Here is a 24,034-nt window from a genome sequence, read left to right as displayed (position 1 = left end):
CAGCGCAAGAGCGCCCACGCTCCCTCCTCCCTTCCTGCGCACACTGACCGTCCACTGGGGCTGCTTCTGGGATGCCTCGAAGACCTGGTGGAGGGCCCGCGGGATGATGCCCCTCCGCTCGTCATCCTCGTCCCCCTCCATGGTGTGGGTCTTGCCGGCGCCCGTCTGGCCGTAGGCAAAGATGCACACGTGGTAGCCGTCCAGTGCACTCTGCACCAGCTGGGAGACTTCGGCGTACACCTCCACCTGACTGGCCACGCCCGGGAACACTCGGTCAAAGCTGAAAGTCAGGACGGTCTCCAGTTGCGCCTGCACGTAGGAGGCAGAAGCACCCACACTTGTCACCACTGTGCAGGGCTGACCAGGCATGGACTACACATTACACCTCGATGCAAAAAACAAATCTGCAGTGAACAATGTGCAATGTACAGAATGCACAATGTCAAGCCCAGACAGAATTTTGCTTGGCAGCAGAGGTGTCGCTGCACTGGGCAGTCAAGGTTAGATTGTGCATGTAGAGAGAGGCTGGGCTGTTGGAAATATCGAGAGGTAAAACCATTACGAAAGGGAAAACCTACTTAGGCATGCAGCCAACATGCTGGAATTGTGTGCAATGCACCGCTAGGCACAAAAGTGCCCTCCAATCCCCACAAGGTAGCTTCCCCACAGCCTCGCACAAAAGACTGAAATTTATCTTTCATGAGAGTGAGTTTTCCTGCAAGGTAGTGTTCCAGAATTTTTTGTTCACTTACAGCGCTGCACAGACCTTCTGAGAGTACCACTGTGAGAAGGCGCCGTGGTCTTCAGTCACCATAAAAGTTAGTCTTCATTATTCTTTCCCACAATAGTAAATAAAACTTACTAACGCGACACTTTGGGCTGGTTGGTGTGATGCAGAGAGCAGCACAGCTAAGCGGCCTAGCATCCCATATCTCCAGCGCTGCGAAATATCCTCACATTGTCACATCTGAGCACTTGTTCGAAATGAGTGAAATGAGTTTTAATGAGCCTCTACTGAGCTTTTTTGTCCAAGCCCATTTCCCCCTTTTTTTGCATTTATGACAGCATGTCATGCAAAATGGAAAAGCAGTTATTGGACGCACAGTCATTGGCTAATCACGGATCCAAACGAAAAACTTTCAAGCTGCAGCAGATCAGCAAACAAATTATACAGCAGAAATAGTCCACGTCATGTCGAGCATGTCAACACAATAAACGAACAAAAATATAACTGTAGCACATTCTCTTCTTGCAATCGGGTAATTACAAAATTTACAAAATACTAAGCTCCGGGATCTGAGTCAGCCTGCGTAAACAGAACCGTAAATTACATCTTGTTAAATAACCACTTGAAAAAGACATTAGTTCATTGCTTGTTGCAGTATATTGTAAGATACACCCACCTATCAGCTAAGTATTGCAGATACTTCTCAAAAATACATCTTAGCTGCTGCCTTAAAATTAAGCGCTTGCTTTATGTGTACTGGCAGTGAATTTGAGGCTAGTTCCCCGATTAAATTCTGCAAGCCTTTTACCGTGTAGATCATGAGAGTCAGGCAGATTAAAATTCTGGTTGGCTGCAGCTCCCGTATTTCGGGGTGTATTTCAAGTTTAGTAGTTTTTAATTGATACAATGCATATTGGTAGCACGCGAAATGAGGCGTTCAACGCTTACCTTTATGAAAGAGTGAGAGTTCAGCGAGCCTTGGAGACAAAACACTAATAATCCCTTTCAAATTACCAAGTACAATACACTGCTTAAGCCTGTCGGATGGTGTAAACAGAATGCCAACATGGCTAACTCTCTGATGTTTCGGAGTTGTACAACACGCGGACAGAACATGCAGTCCACCATGGGCAACAAGCAGCCCAGGGTACCTTGCCACACCCACTTGCACCACCATGAAGTTTTCAGTTGACCTGCATGCTCACAGGTAGCACAACAATAGCTAAATTCTGTAACTCTCTAATCCAGGAAGTGTGCCACAACCACACCACTGGCACGGTTACGAAAGCCCTCTGGCCACAGGGCCCCGCTCACCGCCGGGTCTGTGCGGAGCACCTCGACGGTCCGCTCATCTGGCAGCATCAGGAAAGGCCGCTGCGGAGCTTTCTCAGAGGCCAGGAGGGGACGCAGGCGGCAGAACACGCGGATATTGCCCTGCGACATCGCGTGCAGAGGATACCGAATATACACCGGTCCGTGCTCACTTGCAGCAAGTAAAGCAACAGCATAGCACCTCCACTGCAGACCGTAAAGGCATTGCATTCAAGTTTCACCAGCCCTAGAAGGAACAAGCAATATACAGTAGTATAGGCATCACGCCTGGCCATGCTTCCGTTTTCCTTGACCTGTTGAAATCACAATCTTAATCTTGACCTCGTGCAAAATTTGAGATCTCACTGAGGAACCATGACACCTCCCAGGAACTCGATTTTGGCTCGAGTCCGAAATTTCGATCGCGAAAATGTTCATCATCATCATCAGCAGCCTGACTACGCCCACTGCAGAGCAAAGGCCTATCCCATGTCTCTCCAATTAACTGTCCTTTGCCAGTTGCGACCCCAAACTTCTTAATCTCATCCGCCCACCTAACTGCCTGCTACCCCCTGCTATGTCTGCCTTCACTTAGAATCCACTCCTTCACCCTTAAGGCCTAATGGTTATCTTGCCTTTGCATTACATGCCCTGCCCAAGCCCATTTCTTCTTCTTGATTTCAACTAGGACGTCATTAAACCGAGTTTGTTCCCTCACCCACTCTACCCACTTGCGGTCTCTTAACGTTACACCTATCATTTTCTTTTCATACCTCGCTGCATTGTCCTCAACTTAAGCTGAACCCTCTTTGCTAGCCTCAACGTTTCTGCCCCATAGGTGAGTGCCCGTAAGATACAGCTGTTGTATGCTTTTCTCTTGAGCAATATTGGCAAACTGCCATTCATGATCTAAGAGAACCTGCAATACATGCTGCACTCCATGCTTATTCTTCTAGTTATTTCCCTCTCATGATCCGGATCAGTGGTCACTACCTGCCGTAAGTAGACAATCTCTTCCTACTTCCAGCACCTCGCTACCAACTGCGAACTGCTGCTCCATTGCTAGACTGATGAACATTACTTTCGCTTCCTGGTTTCTTAACTACCGTCATCCGTAGCATGTCCTATATTACCGCGAGCTTGACTTAGGAACGTGGTTGAACAGTGAGGGTGGAAACTGAGCAAGAACCTTCTTATGCTGCCTGTAGCATTAAGACTGCCACAATCAAGGTCCTCCTCAGTTACTGAGCAGACAAGAAAAGGGGAAAGAGGGGCTCGGTATGACAAACATGACTAAAGCAAATAGCCACTGCAACCAGTGGGACATGTTGTAGGTTGTGCTGGTCTGAAAGATTTTTTGCCCAGGTGGGTAGCAAGAGTGGACAAGGGCAGTTACAGCACAAAAAGCCTACCAATTTCCCAGACTCATACTGTCCAACAATTAGCGCTTGGAGGTATGCCCTGCATTCCACCGTTGCGCAGTTCAGGAAATAAGCTTTTTTTGATAGAACGGATGCTGATAGGGACGTATCGTCTAAAAGTTGTCAGCTGCAGTTGAGGTGAAATGAAGTTTGCCAGATCACTGACCTGGCAAGCTGTTCCTTCTTAGAGACATTCTCCAACAATTTTCTTTTTAGAGGATAGCTAGAACACAGTTTACAAGGCTTATTTTTTGCAACGAAAGAAGAACAAATATGCGTACAACAGCCCTCGGCCAGAACTGGGGGTGCTATTGTGCCCTTGTTAGCGGAGAGGTATGCACACAGCCTCAGCTCTTAACAGCAGGGGAGTAAACTGCAACGGGCATCCGCCAAACGGCTGGACATGGTGCGCAAAGAAATTTAACCATGAAGATGACATGTGCAGTGTGTAGTAAAACTGCAGAAACAATGAAACACACCTCGCTAGTATGGGGCAGTATGCACCCAGATGTTGACAGTACAGCCATAGTCATTCTTCCCGAGGTAGTAGCTTAGAGATAGGGGTGATGCGAATAAATTTGACAGACGTTGGCAGGAAGAGAAAGGAAAATTGGTGGCTCAAAAGCAAGGTGGTGACGCAGGCATACAAGTTCTGGACTAAAAATTTGCCAAACATTACATCAATAGGATTAATATCTAAAGAAACATGGCAAAGACACAGAAATACCGCTCACCTTAAGTTCCTGCAGGCTGTTGTGCAGGGCGCGGCGGTCCTGCTCAGAGGCATTCAGCTGCTCCTGCTGTTCTGCCACCTTTGCACGCAGGTCTGCAAGAAGCAACTCGAGACGCCCCTTTTCGGCGGCCAGTGTCGCCCGTTGGTCCTCCAGGGACTGCTGTGCTGCCTGTGCCCGAAAGGCAAGGAAAAGGGTGGGAGCCCAAGGACACAGTACCATAAGAGAAGTAGTTATTTTCGAAATGAGCCAAGTGCAGAAGCCAAAACTAAGTGAAGTTAAGCTGCAATGATCACTGAACACTATGATCAACCATGAACCAGTGATGAAATGAGCAACTATGAATATAACACAGGCCAAATAACTAAAGTCTAATACAAGTCAAGTACAAATTGGCAGCGGCTTAGCTCTGCTATGCCCGGATATACGGAGTGTAAAGCGACGGTTATGCTTGGAAAACCTCGGGATCGGAAGAATTTAAATTTTCCAGTCTTCCGCGTCATCGAGCGCGACAGTCTTTTCTCCGCCGAGCGCATTAATTTACTAGCATAATAGGCGCACTCGCATAATAGGCGCACCCCTAGTTTGGTCGCGAAAAATCAGATTTTTTTATTTCCGCACATAGTAGGTGCACCCTGAACTTGGCACTGTGATCAATACTGTATTTACACGATTGCAAGCCGACGCCTCGCCGCCCCCCCACCCCCAATCTTTATTTTAACAAAGTTTTTGCTGAACTGACTACTGATCCACACTAGTTCTGCTGCCGTTGCAGCTGCTGCGGACCCACAGCACGTACAACGACATCGTGTAGAACAGCCGCACTCAGTTTTCAGGGATGCTCACTTTAAACGTCTGTTTGGCGCCTGGAGTCACGTACGAAAATTTAGGCACGCCACAGACGCAACTGCCGCACTTCTCGACCACGTCGAGTTTCTGACCCGCTGCACACTTGCCGTGTTCGAGAGCAAACTCCCACCGTGTAGCTATTAAGGTGCTTGCCCGTCGAGCTAAAACAGCAACGCTCGGCGGCAAAGCCACAAACCACAATGAACTACGCACTACCACAGATTCCGACACTTGATAGCAACAAAAAAAAAACCTGGAGCTGGTGATGCTGATGGCGATATAGATAGTGAACGCTCGCGGCGGAAGAAAACATTGATGATGATGATAAGCTTGGCCTCGGGCGCCCTTCGTGGGCGGCGTCTGGAAGCTCCTTTGCGCGTATGTGGCCTCCGCGATCAAGCGCCCATTGCGCGCAACAGGTGCTTGATCGCGGAGGCCTTAACGCGTGCATTTCAAAGGCTATTCCCGCGTGGGTCGTGGAAAGTTTCGGTGCGGCCCTTACACGTTTTTTTTTTTTATTTTCTTCGGGAAAACGGGGTGCGGCCCGTACACGAGTGCATTTATGCGGTATGTTCAATTTTGAGAGTCGAAAAATTTCCGGAAATTTTACCCCGTGTAATAGGCGCACCCCGAACTTTGAGCCGGATTTTCTGGAAACAATGTGCGCCTATTATGAGAGTAAATACGGTATATACACGCAGCGCACCCTCCTCGCGCATGCACAGTAGCACAACTGTCATAAACACTGCTCCAGCTGAAGGTCACGCAGCTCTCGCGCATGCGCATAACGTGCGGTGAACACTCACGCGAAGCTCAGCTCTGGCCCGCGTAGTGTAGCTTGACGCTACAAACGCAGTGGACCATGGTAGCGGACCTAGCTACACTTACATCTACCTCTGCCCCGTGCCATCACAGCCAGACAGGGACAGCAAAACCAAAACGCAAGCTCCTGCGTAGCACCTAGTCTATAAATACAAATATAACAATGCATTGGTGACAAAAACTAGGCCAGAAGGCACAGTCAAAAATGTCGGAGGTGAGGCGCGTGCTGCAATCTCCCTTTCTTCCCGCCCCCTCATTTGTTAAAGCGAACTTCCCAATATCTTTTCAGTGGACTAATCACATTGTTGTCTCTCGACGAAAGAAAAAAGTTTTAATGGACACTGACAAAAAGCTAGCCCTCAGGGCAGTTCATTTTAACCAGTCTCATTTTGCAAGACATTTCTGCACTTAACAAGGGATAACAAACCTTAAGGGATAATATTTTTACATGCACATTCAAAACATGCCATTCAATTTCGAAAAAACCAAGTGTCTGTGCACTTCAGTAATGTGTTATGCAAGCATTTGTCGTGACCTTTAAAAAAATTCCTCTGCAGGGAACTTGCTAAAATGCATGCCATTGCATTTTCCCGATGCTAAGAAATGCAGCAAGGGCAAAATTATCACAATGCCTATTGCAGAACCAAAGTTCTAGGGTTTTTCAAGCAGCCAGTTCAGAAATGGCAAAGAAAAGTTCATCCAGGTTGTCCCAACTAATATATTATAACCACTAGTACACTAGCAGCTGAGCCAATCAAGCAGTAGCACAACACTTCTGAGCATTTTCCAACACGCCCCAAAGTATCTTCTCTGCAAAAAGTTTCCAGATCCCACAGATTCCACAGCGGAGACTGGTGTCAATGGTTGCCACAGTTCTATCCCCCCTCCCCCCCCTCAGGAGAGACCACCCTTGACGATTCCCTCCTGCAACATCCAAGAGCAGCTGCAGTGAAGAAAGTAACAGGAGAACGCACCATGAGGGCCGCACGCTCGCAGCGAAACCCTGCCAACGCCCCGGTGGCTTCGGCCAGCGACCACTGCAGTGTTGCCACCTGCTCTGTGGCGGATGTCAGCTGAAGGGTGAGGGAGTCCCGCTCCGACTCTGCGAAAGACAGCTTGGCCTCCGTTGTGCTGAGAAAGGTGGAAGAGCCACAGAGTCACTCCAGCACCATTGCCAGCCTAGTACAGCAAAATCTTGTTCACTCGGACTTCATTCGGAAGAGAGTGGACAAAATATCGCAATTATCCAAAACTGAAATTATAGAATTAATAGAAAAGCAATTCGCATGAAAGAAAAAGATCAGTGCCCAGCTTTGGGCAAAGAAATTTTAAGGAGGAAAACAATGCGACAACGGAGATTTTTCGCAGTTGCATCGAATGCTTTAAATCACGCACACATGATGGTTTAATGATCCCCGCAACTTCACTGTAACGTGGTAGCACTGGAGCTTCTTTGCACATGAGTTTGCAATACAGGAAGCTTCTCCACACAAATGACAAACAGCGCGACAAGTGTGGAGTTTCAGAGTGCTGGAAGCGGAGATACCCCACAGACAGAAATGACAGAGGCACGCACCAATGCCAGATCAACAAGATGCCTTCATGAGGCAAGAAGAGAAAAGATCAGTAACAAGGCAACTTCCGTTCTAATTGAAAGCTCCAGGCTGATGGGTTCTGTAAGCCTGTCGATGGGGGCGTGCCGATAATAAACACGCCTGCCATTGCGCATGTCAGAGGGATGCGAGAAACAATGCAATATTACAGTTCAGGTCTATAAAGACTATTATTTGTACGACTGCTTTTCGAGCAGGTCATGCTTCACCACGGCGTCACATTGGGAGGCTGTCTGAATTAGCAGATGCCAACCTTGGGGCATTTGAATAAACAGGCTTCTAATGCCAAGACTTGCGTGAGAGCTTGGTGGGACTCTGGCAACAGTGAATTATCTGAACTAATGAGGGTCGAACTAACGAGGTTGTACTGTAGCAGCAAAATCAACAAAAAGGGGCTAAAGCACCTGTAGCTACTACCAGTGCAATACCAGTAGCTGACTTGTAGTAGAACCCTGTTCTTAAGTTCTCTAAGGCTGAGTTTTCCTGGCTGCTACTTTTTGTGAGCCAATCCCATCGAAGCTCCCACAGAAACCTGTGCAATACAGCCTCTGCTGTTTATCACAACTATGGCAGTGTTCCTGCATGCTACATGGAGAACGCAACTAGGCGACAGTGCGTGACCTTGTGCTGGTATACAGTGAAACCTGGATAAAACGAAGTTGAAAAAATTCCGGGATTTTTCATTACATCCAGGTTTTCGTTGCATGAAGTTTTTGCGAGAAGATCCAAAAGGGCAATGCAGAACGGAAACTAAAATAAGAAATGCAGGTGAAATCACCTGGAGAATGTTCACAGAGAACCCAATTATTCAATGTCTGATGGTGCAACTGCTGCCGCCGCTCTGCCGCAGCTCGCGCAACGCCACTGTGAGTAAGGTGAGGAGACTGGGAAGGCGGGAGCACCGCGGCAAAGCTAGAGGAGAGCGCGCACAGTTGTGTCGCTGCCATAGACCGGTCGGCGGCCGCGGGGGCGCATTCTTCTTCCTGCATGTTCCCTCTGTTTTAGCAGCCGCTGTTGCCCCAGGAAATGGACTCTGCCTTGCGTCGCTGGAGTCCCAACGCGCGAGAGCTATCGGCGGAGGCGGAATTACGCGAGCAACCGCGTGACGCCGATGGACGCGCCTTGCTCGTGCCGTTTTGTTTTTGCTATGTCCAATCATTTTTCGCTGCTTTTGGGCATGAACTGTTGTAGTGCCATGTGGTATGGCATTCCAATAGTGAAAGCAACGGAGATGAGCCGACGGCGCTGGAGCATGACACATTATCTTAACTGCAGTCCATCGCTGCGATTGTTGACTCTCCTCTCATGTCAGCTCGTGCTTTATAGTCACGACACTTTTGTGCCAAATTTTGTAACCCAGCGAAAGCTAACAGATAGTCGGCCTAGGGAGTTCGTATTATCAAGGACAACTGCCGCTGCACGCTCATTACACAAAAGTCTCAAATACATGGACTTCAATAGGGGTGACTTATCCCCCAATATCGCGGCCGAGGAGAATGCGAGACGCTTAATACAGTAGCCGACCGATATTTCAGACTCCAATAATTCGGACTAGCGTGACATTTCGGACCTGGCTGAGGAAGCGTCACACACCTCATAGGAACCTCATAAGAATTTTCACGACTGATATTTCGGACTTTGTGGAGTATAAAAGTTCGAATTTTCGGACTAAAATAGATATTGTGGTGACCGTTTTTCAACTAAAAGTTTGTTATTTCGGCCTAATATAGATGAGAGCGGGCATCGCTGTCACTACCAACCCATTTGCAGCCACCATAAAAGGCGCCATCTTGGATTTAAACACAGTCTGCTTGCCGGGAGCAATCCGACTAGTTCGGATAGGCTTGGCTATTTGTTCTCCATCGTTGCCATTCGTGATAATGAGATGCTCTCCACTGCCATCGAGGGATGGCCTACAAAGGGCGTGCGATAGCATTGAAAACAGTACAGCGGGACAGCTGCAGCATCCACTGTGGCTTGGACGATGCACCCCGTGGTGCGGGGCAGTAAACGCAATAGACGGGGGGCAGGGGGGGGGGGGGGGGGGACTGCATTCGGAGGCGCTCTCGTCTTCCCGTGGTTTACCCATGGGTTACCTCTCGGTCTTTGCAAACGTCATTGCACCATGCAAACCGACTGTTCTTGCTTTGTGCAGCGAGTGCATTCATTCGCGGCATGATCGCGGCTGCGTTGCACTACCTCGTATCATGAGATAGGGTGCGGACATGAAGCAAGCAGAGCTATGACTCAGTCTAATATCGCTTGTAGGCGGAACATGGGGAGCGGCAATTTTCGCGATTTTGAAAGCTGGTTTTTCGCACAAAAGTATTTTTTTTTTAATTTCATGAATTTTCCGACTGTTCGATTATTCGATCTATGTTTCGGGTCCCGCCAAGTCTGAAAAATCTGTCAGTTACTGTATTGCATTGAAACAAAGTTCTCTCTCCAAACTGCTACTGAACTCAAGCAACCTTGTGAAATGAGTGCATAAATATCTGGTCAAAGGCAATCAACAACAACTACAATCAAACTGAAGTGCTGCAAATGTTCAATAAAAACTGCGTGGTCAGCAGAAGCAGTAAATTTGTTTGGATCAGCAGGATTCTTCTTCTGATTGCGGTTCGCACACACGTGCCACTTACTTCAGAGCCGACTGGAGGTCGGAGACCGTCGTAGAGAGCCTGGCATTCTTGGTGCGCTCCTCATTCAGCTCAGCGACCACCTTCTCGAGCTCCTTCAGCTGGAAAACAGGAGGAGGGGAGTACGACACAGCCATTTCATTCAAACACTCATCATCATCAGTAGCCCAACTACACCACTGCAGGAGAAAAGCCTCCCCCATATCGTTCTAATCTGCCCAGTCCTGTGCCAGCTGCGACCACCTAACCCCTGGAAACTTCTGAATCTCATCTGCGCACAGAGTTTTCTGCCGCCCCCTGCTACACCTGGCTTCTCTCGGAATCCATTCAGTTACCATTCATGCAATACGGCTCTCAAAAGACGCCAAGGAACTCGCGAGTTAACACTTCAGTCCCTTCCCGCTTGCATGAAAATTCCTAAATTGAGTTAATAATCACCTGCTACATAGAGAAACAGTCTGCTACAGTTAGACCCAAAACAAAGTGGGAAAAGGAAAGGTTGGAGGGTCAGAGACATGCATGGATGCAAGTGGTCTGGGAACCCAAAAAGCACTCCAAAGAGAATAGGGGTTCCTGCAGAGCCTGTATGAGAACCCGCGATCTAGAGCATGAACGCCACTGAGCGGAATTTAGCGAGAGGGCATCGACCGAACTCCCCAATGCAAAGCAGAAGAATGAGTGCAGGAGCAAAGAAAAAAAATTGCCTGGGGTTCAACCCAGCTGAGCCTAGTTTACATAGTGATTGAAGTCTACTTCAATCTCAGCATGTTTCCTCTCTCTATCCTTCGCCAACGTGCCCTGTCAACATTCTTGACCATAAGAGCCATCAGATTCAATCAGCCGCCTACGATGCACAGCCGAAGCACTGGTTCCAGCGTGAGACTCCTCCATGGCTATCTGTGAACGTCAAGTAACTCTTCATGCTTTTTATTGTCTTATCAGATGAATGGAGAGTCACGTGGTTCAGCGCATCTGCGAGGTGAGCGTTTAATCACGTTGTTCAATGCAGTTGCGAAGGCAAGCGAACCCCGCTTGGTTCGTGCGCCACAGCTGCGCCGAGTCTTATGGCATGACTGCACAGTCACACCCCTGCTCGACCGCTTGAAGGTCATTCTCCGGAGCGACATGACCTTGAGGTTTTGCATGGGAGTAGAGCTTCTTCCGCTCTAAAAGCACTCAGCTGAGCTGTGAAGCAAGCCGGGGGACCACAATAGTGACTGGAAGGACAAGTCTCTAGAAATTCATGCGAACAGAACGAGCGCTGTTGTGGGGTAGACACTTAAGCCACTCAGGAGCATGCTGGCTGGCAGGAGACTCGAGCAGACATCCACATTACAAAGAGGGTTCGCCACTGTGCTGCAAGGTGACGACTCTGCTCCATCTCATGGTCAGTCTTACTCTGTGGGTTGTGAACGTTATGTTGGTAACGAGTAGAATTTCTGGCACCTGCAGTGAACACATAGTATTGGCTTTGATTCCAGAAAGAATGCGGCCAGATTTCACATCACAATGCACCTAGTAACTGCACAACCACAGGTCTCAAGCACCCCGCAGGGTTTCAGGTGGCCTTCCACATGTCTTCCATAATTATCCCAGAGTGAAGTGCACTGATTACACGACCCGTCTACTATCGTAGTGCACAGCACAGATGGGGCCACTCACACAGCAGCCACGTCTACCAAGAACTGGGCACACAGCTTGACTATACGTACAATTAAAAGCAATTTGGCCCGAATTCACACTCATGACTATAATGCCTCTAATGCAGATCCCCAACATTGTGTAAGTTAGGCTCACTGGTCCGTTTTTTGGAAACCCTGCAAGGCATTACAAGGCAAGAGTGGAGACAAAGGTTGAGACACACAGCGGTTTGAAGTTGGTGCTGTATGTGTCCAAGACAAACGTATTACACGCTTTTAAGGCCAGGCCTGTGGGACTTACCAGAGGGAGCCGTCAAATGGTCACAGAGTCGCTTGTTGCGGCATTGCACAGAATCCATGACAGCGCTGCATTGGATATGTGCCAAGAACTTGCCACACGTGCAGTGCGCGTGCACTGGTGGGTTATCGAATGCCTCTTCCACGGGCTCATTGCCTCGCCATGTTGGATGCCGCTACGAGGGTGCGACTGTGCACATTACGCATATATATACACACACGCACGCACACACACTTTATACATGTATATATACTGTAAGCAATTTATTCGCCTTCGTCGTCGTCGCCTCTCTGGCTGCGACTTCATTCTCTTTCACCTGAAGATTCCCATCGTCATCGCTTGAGGCTGTTCGCTTGGAAGACGTCTCTGGCGAAAGGGCTAGAATAAACGTCTCCGTGAAGTCTTCCCTTACAATACATATATATTGTAGGCACACATATATACATACATATATGTATGTGTAAGTTCTCTGTCCACCCTCTAAGAGGCCTAGGAGCGCTTCACTGATGGCAGAGCACGGGCCCTGGCATCAAAGCGTCGCAAATCACATGACGGCCACACCTCTGATTTCCACACCTGTCTGGAGCAAAAACTGCAAAGTAGAGGAAGGACAAAGATGAGCTCACTTTTGTGGTGCTCTGGAGGCTGAGCTGCTCCTTCTCGCCCGAGAGACCTTCCATCCTCTCCTCGAGGTCGTGGATCCGGCCCTGGAGGTCCCAGTGCATCCGTTTGCCAGCTGCCGACGGCGCCAGTGCAGCTGTCACAGCCGGCACTGGTCACACAACAAAGCCAGCAGGGTTAGAGGCCTACTCTGCGTTTCACACTCGGCATACAATGTTGTGGAATCTGCGCTAGTATAGTTACCCACAAGAGCATTTTGCTCCGCTGAATACTATATCACTTTTCAAAGCCTCAGTGAGGGTTCGGGTGAAAGCATGGAGTGGTGTAAGATATACTAGGCAATCCAAACTGAGCTCAGTTACTGAACCCTCCGATTATAATTCTCACTGGCGGCAAACAGGCATGCCAGCCACATACCACTCCGGTGCATTTCACTCCTCGAGGTCTAAGTGAGGGGCACGAAGAAAACGCTAAGCAAAATGAAGTTCAGGCAGTTGCAGTGTCTGCATCAAACATACATCAACCATTTTTTTAGCCACTGACATAGCCAGCACTAATAAGAGTGCTAACTTTGGCAGTGTTGCACACTGTGCATGGAACGGAGTACACCGACCATGCACTCTGGCCATCCACACAAAGGAAAGGCACATTTGTCTGAAGTGTTCGGGTGCTGCGCCTTGCAGCACGCTGTTGACATCAGCTCTCAGTGGTAGCGCACAGGTAACGGTGAACACTGGGGTGCGAAACAATGTGGTGCAATCTATGCATACTCAAGAAACCCAGAGCCAGCAGTCGATGTCATTCAGATGATATGCCTAAGCTCAAGCACTTTCCAAAGAAAAGCTTGGGAGGATGGAAAGAAGGAACCAGAAAGGTGATATAGGAACTCCGTGAACGTGATGAAAGGAGCATAGGAAAGGGAGAGCTGACAAATCGCAAGCCGTATGCAGTGGTGTTGACAGACAGAGGGTCCCAGATCATGCGGTCACATTATCTTTTAGCTTACTTTCTCTCCACACACATTCATATATGTTCATTCAGATTTATTTTTAATGATCTGTCATCTGATCAAGCAAGGATCCATTCCACCATGTGTGCGTTCTGGACTTCCGCGCCTGGAGGTAACAAGTACCCATCCCACAATATTTCACGATTATCTTTGAATTTTAGGTGAGTGCTCGCTTGATATTTTACGGTAAGTGACATTCCAGTCAACAGCTAGAGCTCAGTCTTGTGCCCAGCCAGATTCATCGTCCTTGGCAGCAGTCTAATAGTACTGCCAGCAAACATGCTTGTAACACAGCAAGTTCTGCGACCAAAAAGTAAGCAGCATGCCTTTGGGACGCGCACTGCCTGTGGCCCCCGTGGTGATGTTGGCGACGATGTTGGCGGCAGAACTGGCCACATTCCGCTTCAACCTGCTGAGCGGTGGGCGCATGACGGCCCCAGGGCGGGGCCGCTTCGGCTGCTCCGCGGTGTTTGCTGGCTGCAGAGAGGAGAAATAGGTCGAACCGACAAGCATCCAAGGTGAAATTTACATCAACTGGAGTGGAACACGTGCCGGAGATGATGCACTTATCTCAAGTAACCCAACCTCGCCTTTTCCAGCAGAATGGCATGCAAGCTCTCAAACAAAAAAAATTGTTTCAGTGCATTAACAGTGCAAGAGGATCTTGGAATAAAATTATGAAGTCAGTCATGAAATTGTTAGGAAACGTGCATTTCTGCATGCAGATTCCAAATATGTTATTTAATTTCATGTACAGCAAGTCTAAGTCTGCATTTATACAACATGTTATGCAACTTTTTAAAAGAAATTTTGCTGCAGGGAACTGGCTAGATTGCTTGCCACTGGTTTCTCTTGACATCGCGTTATGCAGCAAGGGTAAAATTATCCTGCCTGCAATAGAAGTTGAGTTATTAGGATTGGAAGTTGTCACTTAAGAAACAGGATTACAGATTTTTCTTCCCGTTCATGAAGTGGCAACTTCAAAACCCTGTAAATCAACTTCTATGACAGGCGGGGTAATAATTTTACCCTTATTGCATAGGTTGATGTCAAGAGAAGCCAATCGCATGCATTCTAGCAGGTTCCCTGCAGCAAAATTTCTTCACAGCTCTCGGCAAGCATACTACGGCAATTCCAAATGGATCCAATATCCGACTGGTTGCAATCGTGTACTTCGACCCAATTGGTTTCACTCGGACAGGCCAAGTCGAACGAATTAGAATTTCCAATTGAAACGTCGCAACTGGATGGTTCCAAATACAGAACTGGAACCATATGGACATTCCAATTGGAAACTCCCATTGGACCCATTTCGCCTGGGCAGCTCCCACTCTGCTCCTTGCTGCCTGTACAGACACCACCGGAGCAGGTGACAGTTCCACCACTCGGCAGCATCATGCACATCCTAATGGGCATTGCAACTCCCTTGGACGTCCCATCGATGACCTAAACATCCACTGGACGTCCAAAGCAGGTTCAGTGCCCATTGGGATCTCTCGTCAAATGGGCTGTACATGCAAATCCCACCTCGGAATCAACGTGCATGCAGTTCAACCACACCATTTTCTTGCAGTGCGCCCAGTGATAAGCAGAGCAGCGGAGCTAAATGTGCCACTGTTGCTACATTTATACGGGACTGGGAGGCTGACAGCTCAAAAGCATTTTCCTCAAGCGGAAATTAAATTTGACGGCACCAGATTAGACTTAAGCCAGCGCTAGTAATCACTGCTGCTGCACCAGCATATAGAAAACTTGCGGCCAAATGAAACTCTTCATCGCTTCCTGGTTTGAGCATCGTGAAAGCAGACAAGCAGACGCCAAGCTCAAATACGAGGGGAGACTTGTACGTTCAACAGTGCTGGCATAGTTCACTGTGCTTGCATATACTGCAACAGTAATGATTTGCGTGTGTGCCAACTTATCCGCTGATATGACAAAAAGGCCAGCATCAGAGAGTGATTAGTACACTCTCAGATATTATGAATGCGGCCGATATGAATTGGTAAAACTCCCTGACCTCAGTGCATTGCATACAACGTACAGAATTTAGGATGTTCCAAACACTCTTCTGCACCTCTACGGATGATACAAACATGTGGACCGTGACCGCACCCTCAAGCACTAAGTGCTGCCCACACATCCCAATCACCAGTTGCGTTGTATGCACGAGTAGAGTTGTGGCTGCACAGCCATGAACAAATCGGCGCGAAAGCATTTTCCATGCTTGTGCATACAGATTGTTTGCTTTGGAAGATACGAAATTTTGAATGATACCAATTTGTCGTGACCCGGCAAGGTTTCATATTATCGAGATTCTAATCTACCAGCCCAACCCGTCTGTTCATATTATCGACACACGAGAAGGAATGCTGTGAAATGCAGCTAGCAAAAAGAGGGGAGGGCAAGTGCAGAAACAACAATGTCATTGAATGAAAGTATTGCCCATTTCGTTACAGTCTACTGAATGCTCATTTCTTATCTGTTAGCAAGTGCTTGGATAAGAGTGCAAACCAGCTTGGCCATACAGTTTATGCTGACTGCCTCTGTAGCAGTCTTGGACATGCTACAGAAAATAACAGATTACAATTACTCCTTCTGAAATACAACTGGTTGTAATGGTCAATGTGGCCTCAGAAAAGTAACTGAACAATTACAGCAAAGTAATAAATTAGTATGAGGTTATTTCCCTTCCAACATTTATTGCCATAACACAATTGCTTAGACAACAATGAAATACTGTGGCTTGGTTGATATTTTGACACATATTGTTAATTTTCAAGGGGTATAGTTTTTAGATGTCGTTGCTAATTTTCTCACATTCTCCTTGTAAAGAATCAGCAGCTACAACGAACATTCAATGTATGCACTGGGGAGGAAGGGCGGTATTATAACATATCAACCCCTTATGCGCCACCTCGTTGTTGCGCAATACTTCGATGCCAATGCCCTAGGAGCCTCTCAAGGGCCATGATTAGTTGTGCTCTGCACTCTCTGTGGAAGCCACCAAGTTGGGTGCAGTGGGAGGCAAGTTGCAGCATCATCTGACAGGATGGGGGATCCCTACACACCGGTCACAAGATAATTATCAGCACAACAGCTGCCCTAGAAGACTGTGGTGAACAGGTTGCGGTCCGGACACGATCACGTGTGCTTCTCTGCAGTAGGTCTGTTGTCAGTCAGGCACGCAGGAAGCATCCCCGTTACCTTTACCGTCTTTGGCTTCAGGTTGAGGTTCTCAGACGTATTGTTGGTTGCAAATTGTTTAAGAAAAGAAAAGTAATGAATTGCAGAAAAAAAATTGATCAGTCACAAAGGTACAAAATGCAATTGGTCACAAGTAATCAATTACTTGTAATGCGTTACGTAAAACTCTGCTCTGTAGTGACCGATCCCTTAAGCAGCTCTAAAAACCTCTTGTCACTAATGGTGTGAAAACCTCTTAGTCATTTAAGACATCTTGTACTCTCTCTAGTACATCTTGTAGAAAAAGCATCGCAACTGCAAGACTTCACAGACTGATGCCAGCTCCCTGTGAAGTGCACCAATGTATGGAAAACAAAGGGCCACTCACCCTGTTTTTTTTTATGGCAGAAGTGCTGACACTTATGCGTAGCGTCCCGAATCCCGATGCTGCCGGGCGCTTGTTCGGGGAGCGCAGTTTCCGCACAGGCGCCCCGGCTGCCTGCTGCAAGAAAGCAAGTAGATTCAGGTACACAAATGCAAGGTTGCTGCAAACGCATGTACAATCAAGTTCTCTCAGGTGCACCCACCTTGCTAGAACCTCAAGCCGCAGTAGTTGTTCAAGAGAGCAATACAAAACAACAAGCATTCAAGCCTTATTTCGTACAGAGTGCATTGTTTGTACAGCACTACTAAGTTCATCTACTTTTGAAGAATATGATTAGTAGGCATTTCATAACTCTTCAGGGCACTGGTTGAATAACAGCCATTGGCAGATATTCCCAACTTGCAAAGCACGCCGACATAGCAGCAGCTTATTTATTTATTTATTTATTTATTTGAACATACTGCAGGCCCTTTTCGGGCCCATGCAGGAGTGTTTACAATGCATCATTGATCAAACAGAGTAAAAACAAAAATTCAAAAATACAGAGATGTTCTCTGACCCAAACACAAAAAGATTAGGAGAGAATTAAACAGAAAAGTCAATTTTTTCGATATAATTAAGATTCTGACATAACGCTGCAGTGTTATGTGAAGCCCTAGCGCAACACTAACAGCCTGTGACCTGATCACAAAGCTTTATAAAGGTTGTTTTTTCTGAAAGGCACCAGCACACAGCGTTGTTTCACTCCTGTGCGCAGTGTTTAACGAGACTGTGTTCGAAATAAAGAATCCAAAGTATACAGTGCAGGCCTGTCGAGACCTTTGAGAGCTCCAGCGACACTGCACAGAAAAGCCACTCATTAAATCCGCAGGAACTTTGCAAGCATTCTTAGCTCCATTAGCTGGAACGGCACATGCTCTGGAAGAGTCATCGACCAACCAGCATCAACCGAGTGCATTATGTGCAGTGCTACGTATGTAGCATAGATGAGCTGTGCTTTTATGCGCAATCCTTGACCCAGGCCTTCAGAGATATCCAGGTTCCATACAGTTCACAGTCAGCCATGTGTTTCAGTGTATGTACAGTCAGCGTCAAATGAAATGTGAACAGAAGAACAAATGCGAGCACAAACAAAAAATATTAGCGGTTTGAGAGGAAATACAGGAGTGGCTTCGAACATTTGCAAAGAGCAGTCTTTAAACTTTTGATGCAATAATCAACCGCTGTAGTATTTTGCCTCCCGCAAGTAATATCGTCTAGTTTTGCAGATCATGTTTCCATTCTTTTGTTTGTGCTTCATTTGACGCTGATAGTACAAAGTACTACTACACCATTTTTCCCCGTGCAACTGCTGCACATTTAATTAGGAAATCCAATCTACACCACCCTCGGCACGCCTAAAAAGTCGTCAACCTGCCCATGCGCTCATGCCTGCCTCCAGGGGGATCCAAGGAGCATGGAGGCCCACAAATCATGCGACGTGTGGGTGGTGCGCAGCGAGACAGCAAAGGGAATGACAAGAAAACTACTTCAGCATAAAGAATAGCCAGGTGAGGCCTGGCAAATCAAAAGTGGCCTCGAAATGTGGGCTGTCCAAGTGATTTCAAAGTAAGCTCCAATAGGCACCTGCCAGAAAAATTTGCATTCGAGCAAGACAAGCTTTTGGGTAAGTTGGTTCGAACTTTCACGCAAAACTGCGGCATAAAAAAAAAATTGGCAGAGACACTCAAGTTCTGCCTTAAGGGCATGACGCGATGGCATTAATGAGTTAATGATCGTATGAGCAGCATTGCTTATTCTCTACATTCATAGATTCCTGGGAGTCCTCATCCCACTCCTGGTGCAGAGGTTAAGTGATTCACTACTGCCCTGTGATGGCACGTGCTGCCATCGGTGGGGCTTGTCTGACCCATGTTGCTCTTCCCAAGCAACCTCTCGTAATGTAACCCGCCACCTGCCATGGTGGGCAGGCTGTCAAGACATCACGAGGTCCTGCGACCTAGGTGGCCCACCTGCCACACAGGTTGCCCATTTTTGATGGACAACAATGCCGACAGCTTTTCTGCGACATGGGGCCCTTAAAGGTATTGCGTTAAATGATTAAAGAGGATGTATAGCAAGGGCACAGCTAGCAGTGCAGCGTCCGCACTCTCATTATGCAATCGCATTCAAGTTCCTGTTCTGCAGAAAATCCGGCAGTGGTGTTGTGAGCAAAAAAACAGGTGGCCCACCTACCACCTAAGTCGTGTGACCTTGTGACATCACACCCTACCCATTGGATTGTGCACAAACTGCCCATCATGGCAGCCAGGTGTTAAATTTATGACTAGGCATGGGAGGTTGCTTGGGAAGAGCCATCCAAGCCCCACTGGTGGCAGTGTCTGAAACAGCCACCTGCCGGGCCAGTGGTGCATCACTTAGCCACCCGATGGGCAGTGAACCTCCCCTGGACGTCCTGCAGACATTCTGAACATCCGCAGGACGTTCAAGGGAGTTTCCACTGGGAGTACTGCACTATGGAGCCACAAACAGTAAGTGGGGCTCCCCACGATCTACGAATGTAAAGTAGAGAATGGCCATGTGCTACACAGTGGTACACAAATTGGACACTAGGCCACCACGAGGACCCATTAAAGCTGTCGCATCATACCCTTAAGGCGAAGCTTAAGTGTGCCCTCATGTTTTTCGTCACAGTGTACTTGTCTCCACAGATTCTGCCCATTACGACACTCAACAGAGGGTCGCAGAGCAGCACAGTTCAGAAAGGTCAGCTGCCATCTGTCCCTTCCACTGAAACGATTTGAGAAAGAGTAGAGTGGCCCACATTCATTTTTTGCCTGTCTGGTTTCAAAATATTAAAGACAACTTCCACCACCTGTTCAATGCATCACTTTTCAATAAACAGTGTCTCAAGACAGCTTATGAATGAGCATCACAAGAGTCCGATTAACTGCACACATTCACGCACACTTCATGAAAGAAAGAATACAGCCAGAAAACCAAATGAAACAATTTTTTTTTGTTCACCAGGTACCAATATATGTGCACCTGGTCCCACCTAAGACTTTACACAGCTTTTGGATTTAGAAGAGTGATTATTTCTTGCCATAGCATTGTCAGCGGTGACGTACATCAGATTACTGCTAAGACATGCTAACTAGCAGGCTGGTTAACTAATATTGAATAGTTAGCTTTTCAACTATAACTGTTGGTCACCTTAATTATCGAGAGGCATGTAGCCCACCGTAAGCAATATCCATATTGGTTTTGAGAATTTTTTGAAAACCTGGTTACCATCAGCGCTGTGGCCGAACAAATTTCGGCTATATTTCAATGACCTACATGCACTGGACAGAATGCTTTGCCTGCGAGCTTCACGAAAGGGCATGTATTTTGATGTGATGTAGACAAAATATGTTGGGCCACAGCGCAATAGTAACCGCATTTTCAGAATTCTATGGATATTGCGATGGGCTACACACCTCTCAATAATAAAGAAGCCTAACAGTAACAGTTAAAAAGTTAACTATTCAATATTAGTTAACCAGCCTGCTAGTTAGCACGCCTTAGCTGTATTCTACTGTACTACACCGCTACAATGCTATGACAAAAGAAGCGCTCTTCTAACTCAAAAACCCTATTTTTAAAAATTGTGTCAAGTCTTAGGTGAAGCAACCTGTACACGCACCACGTTCATTCTTACTACAGCAACTTCTGTCACTGTTTAAATGTGCTGAGCACAAAGGCCCTCGGTTGTGGCAATGCCATGACGGACAAGCACTTCATGAGCTGTGAAACATGCTCGTCTAAAACACTGCAGGCCACATCAAAGCAAAGTCTAATGCTGGCAACTCAACATTTTGCGAACAGCTACTGCTGGTTAATGGATGAAACTAAGTTTGACACAATGTCAAGTCTAAGACCTAGTTAACCGAGAGTTTATTGGCGCAAGGGTGACCAAGACTAAAATAACGATGTTTACTTAAATCCGGCCATGTGAAATGGTATGAAATCCAAAAATGCATATCAGCAAAGACTGAAAAGCCAGCGTAAAGAGATGTCATAAAATCATGGCATCTAAATATAAAAATAAACAAAGTGCAGCACGTATGGTAAAAGCTGAAACATTTAAATGGAAGCTAATTGCCGGGCCTTGCCAGGAGCAAGCAAGTGAGCAGTTCCCTCTCACTGTGCCACCCAGTCTGTGCCAGGGTACCAAGCTACCCTGACAAAAAAAAAAAAAACACTCAGTAATATTAAAATTATATTTAAATAATGCTTAACGTCACCAAATGGTACAATGGGGACATCTAATAAAGAGGAGGATTGAATGCTAAATGACATTTGTAAACATTTGCAAAATGAGTGCAGCGACGAGTTTCATGAAATGGACAGATGGAATTTTCATTTTACAGGCAGCACTTTGCAGAATCAACGTCGCTATATGCATTAAACTTTGCACGTAACCTCCTGAGGGTGGCGAATTAATCCCCCTCAGGATTTGAATGAAGGCAAATGTAACGACCCAAATGTGAGGAATATGAACCAGTGCTGTGAGCAAACGAGTCCCAAAATAGCTTACCATCTGGCCTGAGCCACCGGGCAGGGACGGGGCTGAAAGGAGAAGTGCACACATCAGCCGCACTTGACAACCAGAACGAATAATGGTATGCAGTCATTAACACCTTACAGAGGCAGAATTTAATGCATTTAAGTACCATTTTCCTGGGACTAACTAGAGATGATTGGAACAAGTTGCCACCAAACCTTCTCAACACAGCGTTGATTTGATGCAAATGATTGATAACGCCTTATTCTCAGTTATATTTCAGTATGTCTGTAATTTCATGGCTTGTGCTGTATTCACATTTGCATCCACATACTTTGTATTTTAACATTGCATTTTGTAGTTTAAGAACTGCGTTTGATTGCCTTGTTACTTTATACCGCATTTGCAATTATTAATTATTCATGGCTTTCTGTGTGCATGTTTATGCCCCTTCTGCTTGGGCTTGCTGTAAGGCCTGCAGTATTTTTGAAATAAATAGGTAATAAAGGAACGATTTGCACAGCACGGAAAGCGAGCAGAAACATGCAGTGTTGTACTCGGTGCCTACTCAGTTGAGGCAGCAAAAGAAGGCAATTCCGTTGAAAACCACGCATTATTGAGTGTACAGAGCATTGCCTGCGCACCTGCACTTTTTGCCGTAACAAGCTGCGGATAAAAGCCAGAGGGGAAGCTTGGGGGTTCTAAAGCGGATATATTCGGGGGCTTTGCTTCGCACGCTGTGCTTGAAAACCGGAAAATATAAGCACGCTTGCATCACGCACATTGAACTCAACGTAAACTGCCCGAATCCGGCGGGCGTTGGCACGTCCGAGAACGGTGCTGAGATTTTTAGCGTGGGAAAAAAAAAAAGAAATACAAAGTAAAGCCACAAGCATTCACACACTGCTTCCTGCCTTTTGGAAAGGAGACGCTTTTTTTTCTAAAAGGCTCATGCCGCGAGGAAGCGAACGCTAGCTGCCAAGCGACTACCTTCGAGACGTGCGCTCTGCTAACAACCGACCAACGCTGAACACCCCGCGCAAACGCAACGGCAAAGCCTGCGGTTTCAGAAGTCCTTAACTTGAGCGCTGTTCCCGGAAAACACTAGAGCATTGATTATGACTAGAGGCTGGACGGAAATGAGCACTAACTAGAAGAAATGCGCACGAACCAGTTGAGGTTTTTCGTTGCGCGGAACGCCGCCCCAAACATACGGCACCAGAACAAAGCAGCACTCACGTTGGCTCATGCTGTTGCCGGGAGTCGAGTAAAGACGCAGTCCACAGCGAAGACGCACTAAACAAGATCAATGGAGAAACGCCGCCAAGCCGCGGAAGCTGATATCCCTGAAATGCTGCAGTGGAGAAGTCGCGACGAGGTATTCGAATTCAGCACGCGCTGTCAGCCCAGCCTATCACGTGGCCCTTGAGCGTGGTGGCGCTCTTGTCGTTTTGCAGAATAGTAAGAAACTGTATGGTTTCAGTCATGTCCTCCCCTAATGTTTCGGTAAAAGAACAGAAACGAATAAATAATTTCCGCTCATTTCGTTATTGCTACAGGCAGCGTTTATAAGCAGTATGCATTACCGGCATCGACAGCGACAAGCAGGCGAAAGTCGCAATGCACTTTGGGTATTGCGCCGAGGCATCTTCAGCGTCGTCTGCTCGCGGCGTCTGCTAGCGTGCGCTGACCGCACTCCACCCCCTTTGGCCTCCGCGATGGTGTAGTGCCGCGGGCTCGTGTCGTATTCGTCTCAATAAAGCGTACAGCACGGCACGAGTGGCGGCCAGCCGAATGTGCGGCACCGCATGAGTGCGCAGAAAACTCCACAAGTGCCATCAACTGCAGGCACCAAAATTTCGTTTGTCGTCATGATCATCACCATCAACTTAGTGTAATCATCCGCGAAGCGCCATCGGTCCGATCAGAAATAGCGCGAGCGTTCAGTTGTCGGTCAGATGTTCTTAGATTTTTAACGGTGACGCGGCCGATTTAACGTCCGGCATTCTATTAGCGGTGTAGATACATACATAGTTCCAGAGTGGAAATGTTGCCGCTAGCAGGTGTTGTTCCAGGAAAACCTTAGGAAGCGCTGCCATCTCGCTGGCCGCTCAATGGAGTCCGCTACTGCAACCTTACAACGTTTGCTGCTGGCAGCTTCTCGCGTAAGTAACTCTTCTGTCGTTAATCATTTTAACCTCAGTGTCCTTTTCGAGACAACGCGTTCGAATATTTG

General features: G+C 47.3%; 1 protein-coding gene across 4 annotated transcripts in view; it reads right to left on the bottom strand.

Moving 5' to 3' along the window:
- LOC149355262 (kinesin-like protein KIFC1) overlaps positions 1–23,203 on the bottom strand; it is a 37,378-nt gene extending 14,175 nt beyond the window's left edge. Inside the window, exons 1-10 of one of the 4 annotated variants that reach the window (XM_089583733.1) lie at positions 23,038–23,203; positions 21,832–21,863; positions 17,253–17,366; positions 14,008–14,158; positions 12,678–12,823; positions 10,117–10,214; positions 6,836–6,992; positions 4,194–4,361; positions 2,042–2,161; positions 49–309 (exon numbers count right to left, since the gene is read on the bottom strand). In XM_089583733.1, the coding sequence (XP_089439859.1) occupies positions 49–309; positions 2,042–2,161; positions 4,194–4,361; positions 6,836–6,992; positions 10,117–10,214; positions 12,678–12,823; positions 14,008–14,158; positions 17,253–17,366; positions 21,832–21,863; positions 23,038–23,047 (1,257 nt within the window). In that variant the 5' untranslated portion in view covers positions 23,048–23,203. The remainder of the gene's footprint in view (positions 1–48; positions 310–2,041; positions 2,162–4,193; positions 4,362–6,835; positions 6,993–10,116; positions 10,215–12,677; positions 12,824–14,007; positions 14,159–17,252; positions 17,367–21,831; positions 21,864–23,037) is intronic. The other 3 variants (XM_089583734.1, XM_089583737.1, XM_089583736.1) reach the window with 3 other exon arrangements.
- Between the last annotated feature and the right edge of the window lie 831 nt (positions 23,204–24,034).

The sequence above is a fragment of the Amblyomma mixtum genome, chromosome 3 (genome assembly GCF_055824585.1).
Source record: "Amblyomma mixtum isolate Tamu chromosome 3, ASM5582458v1, whole genome shotgun sequence".
NCBI lineage: Eukaryota > Metazoa > Arthropoda > Arachnida > Ixodida > Ixodidae > Amblyomma > Amblyomma mixtum.
The sequence above is the reverse complement of the archived record's forward strand: the minus strand, read 5'-3'. Positions and strand labels throughout refer to the sequence as shown.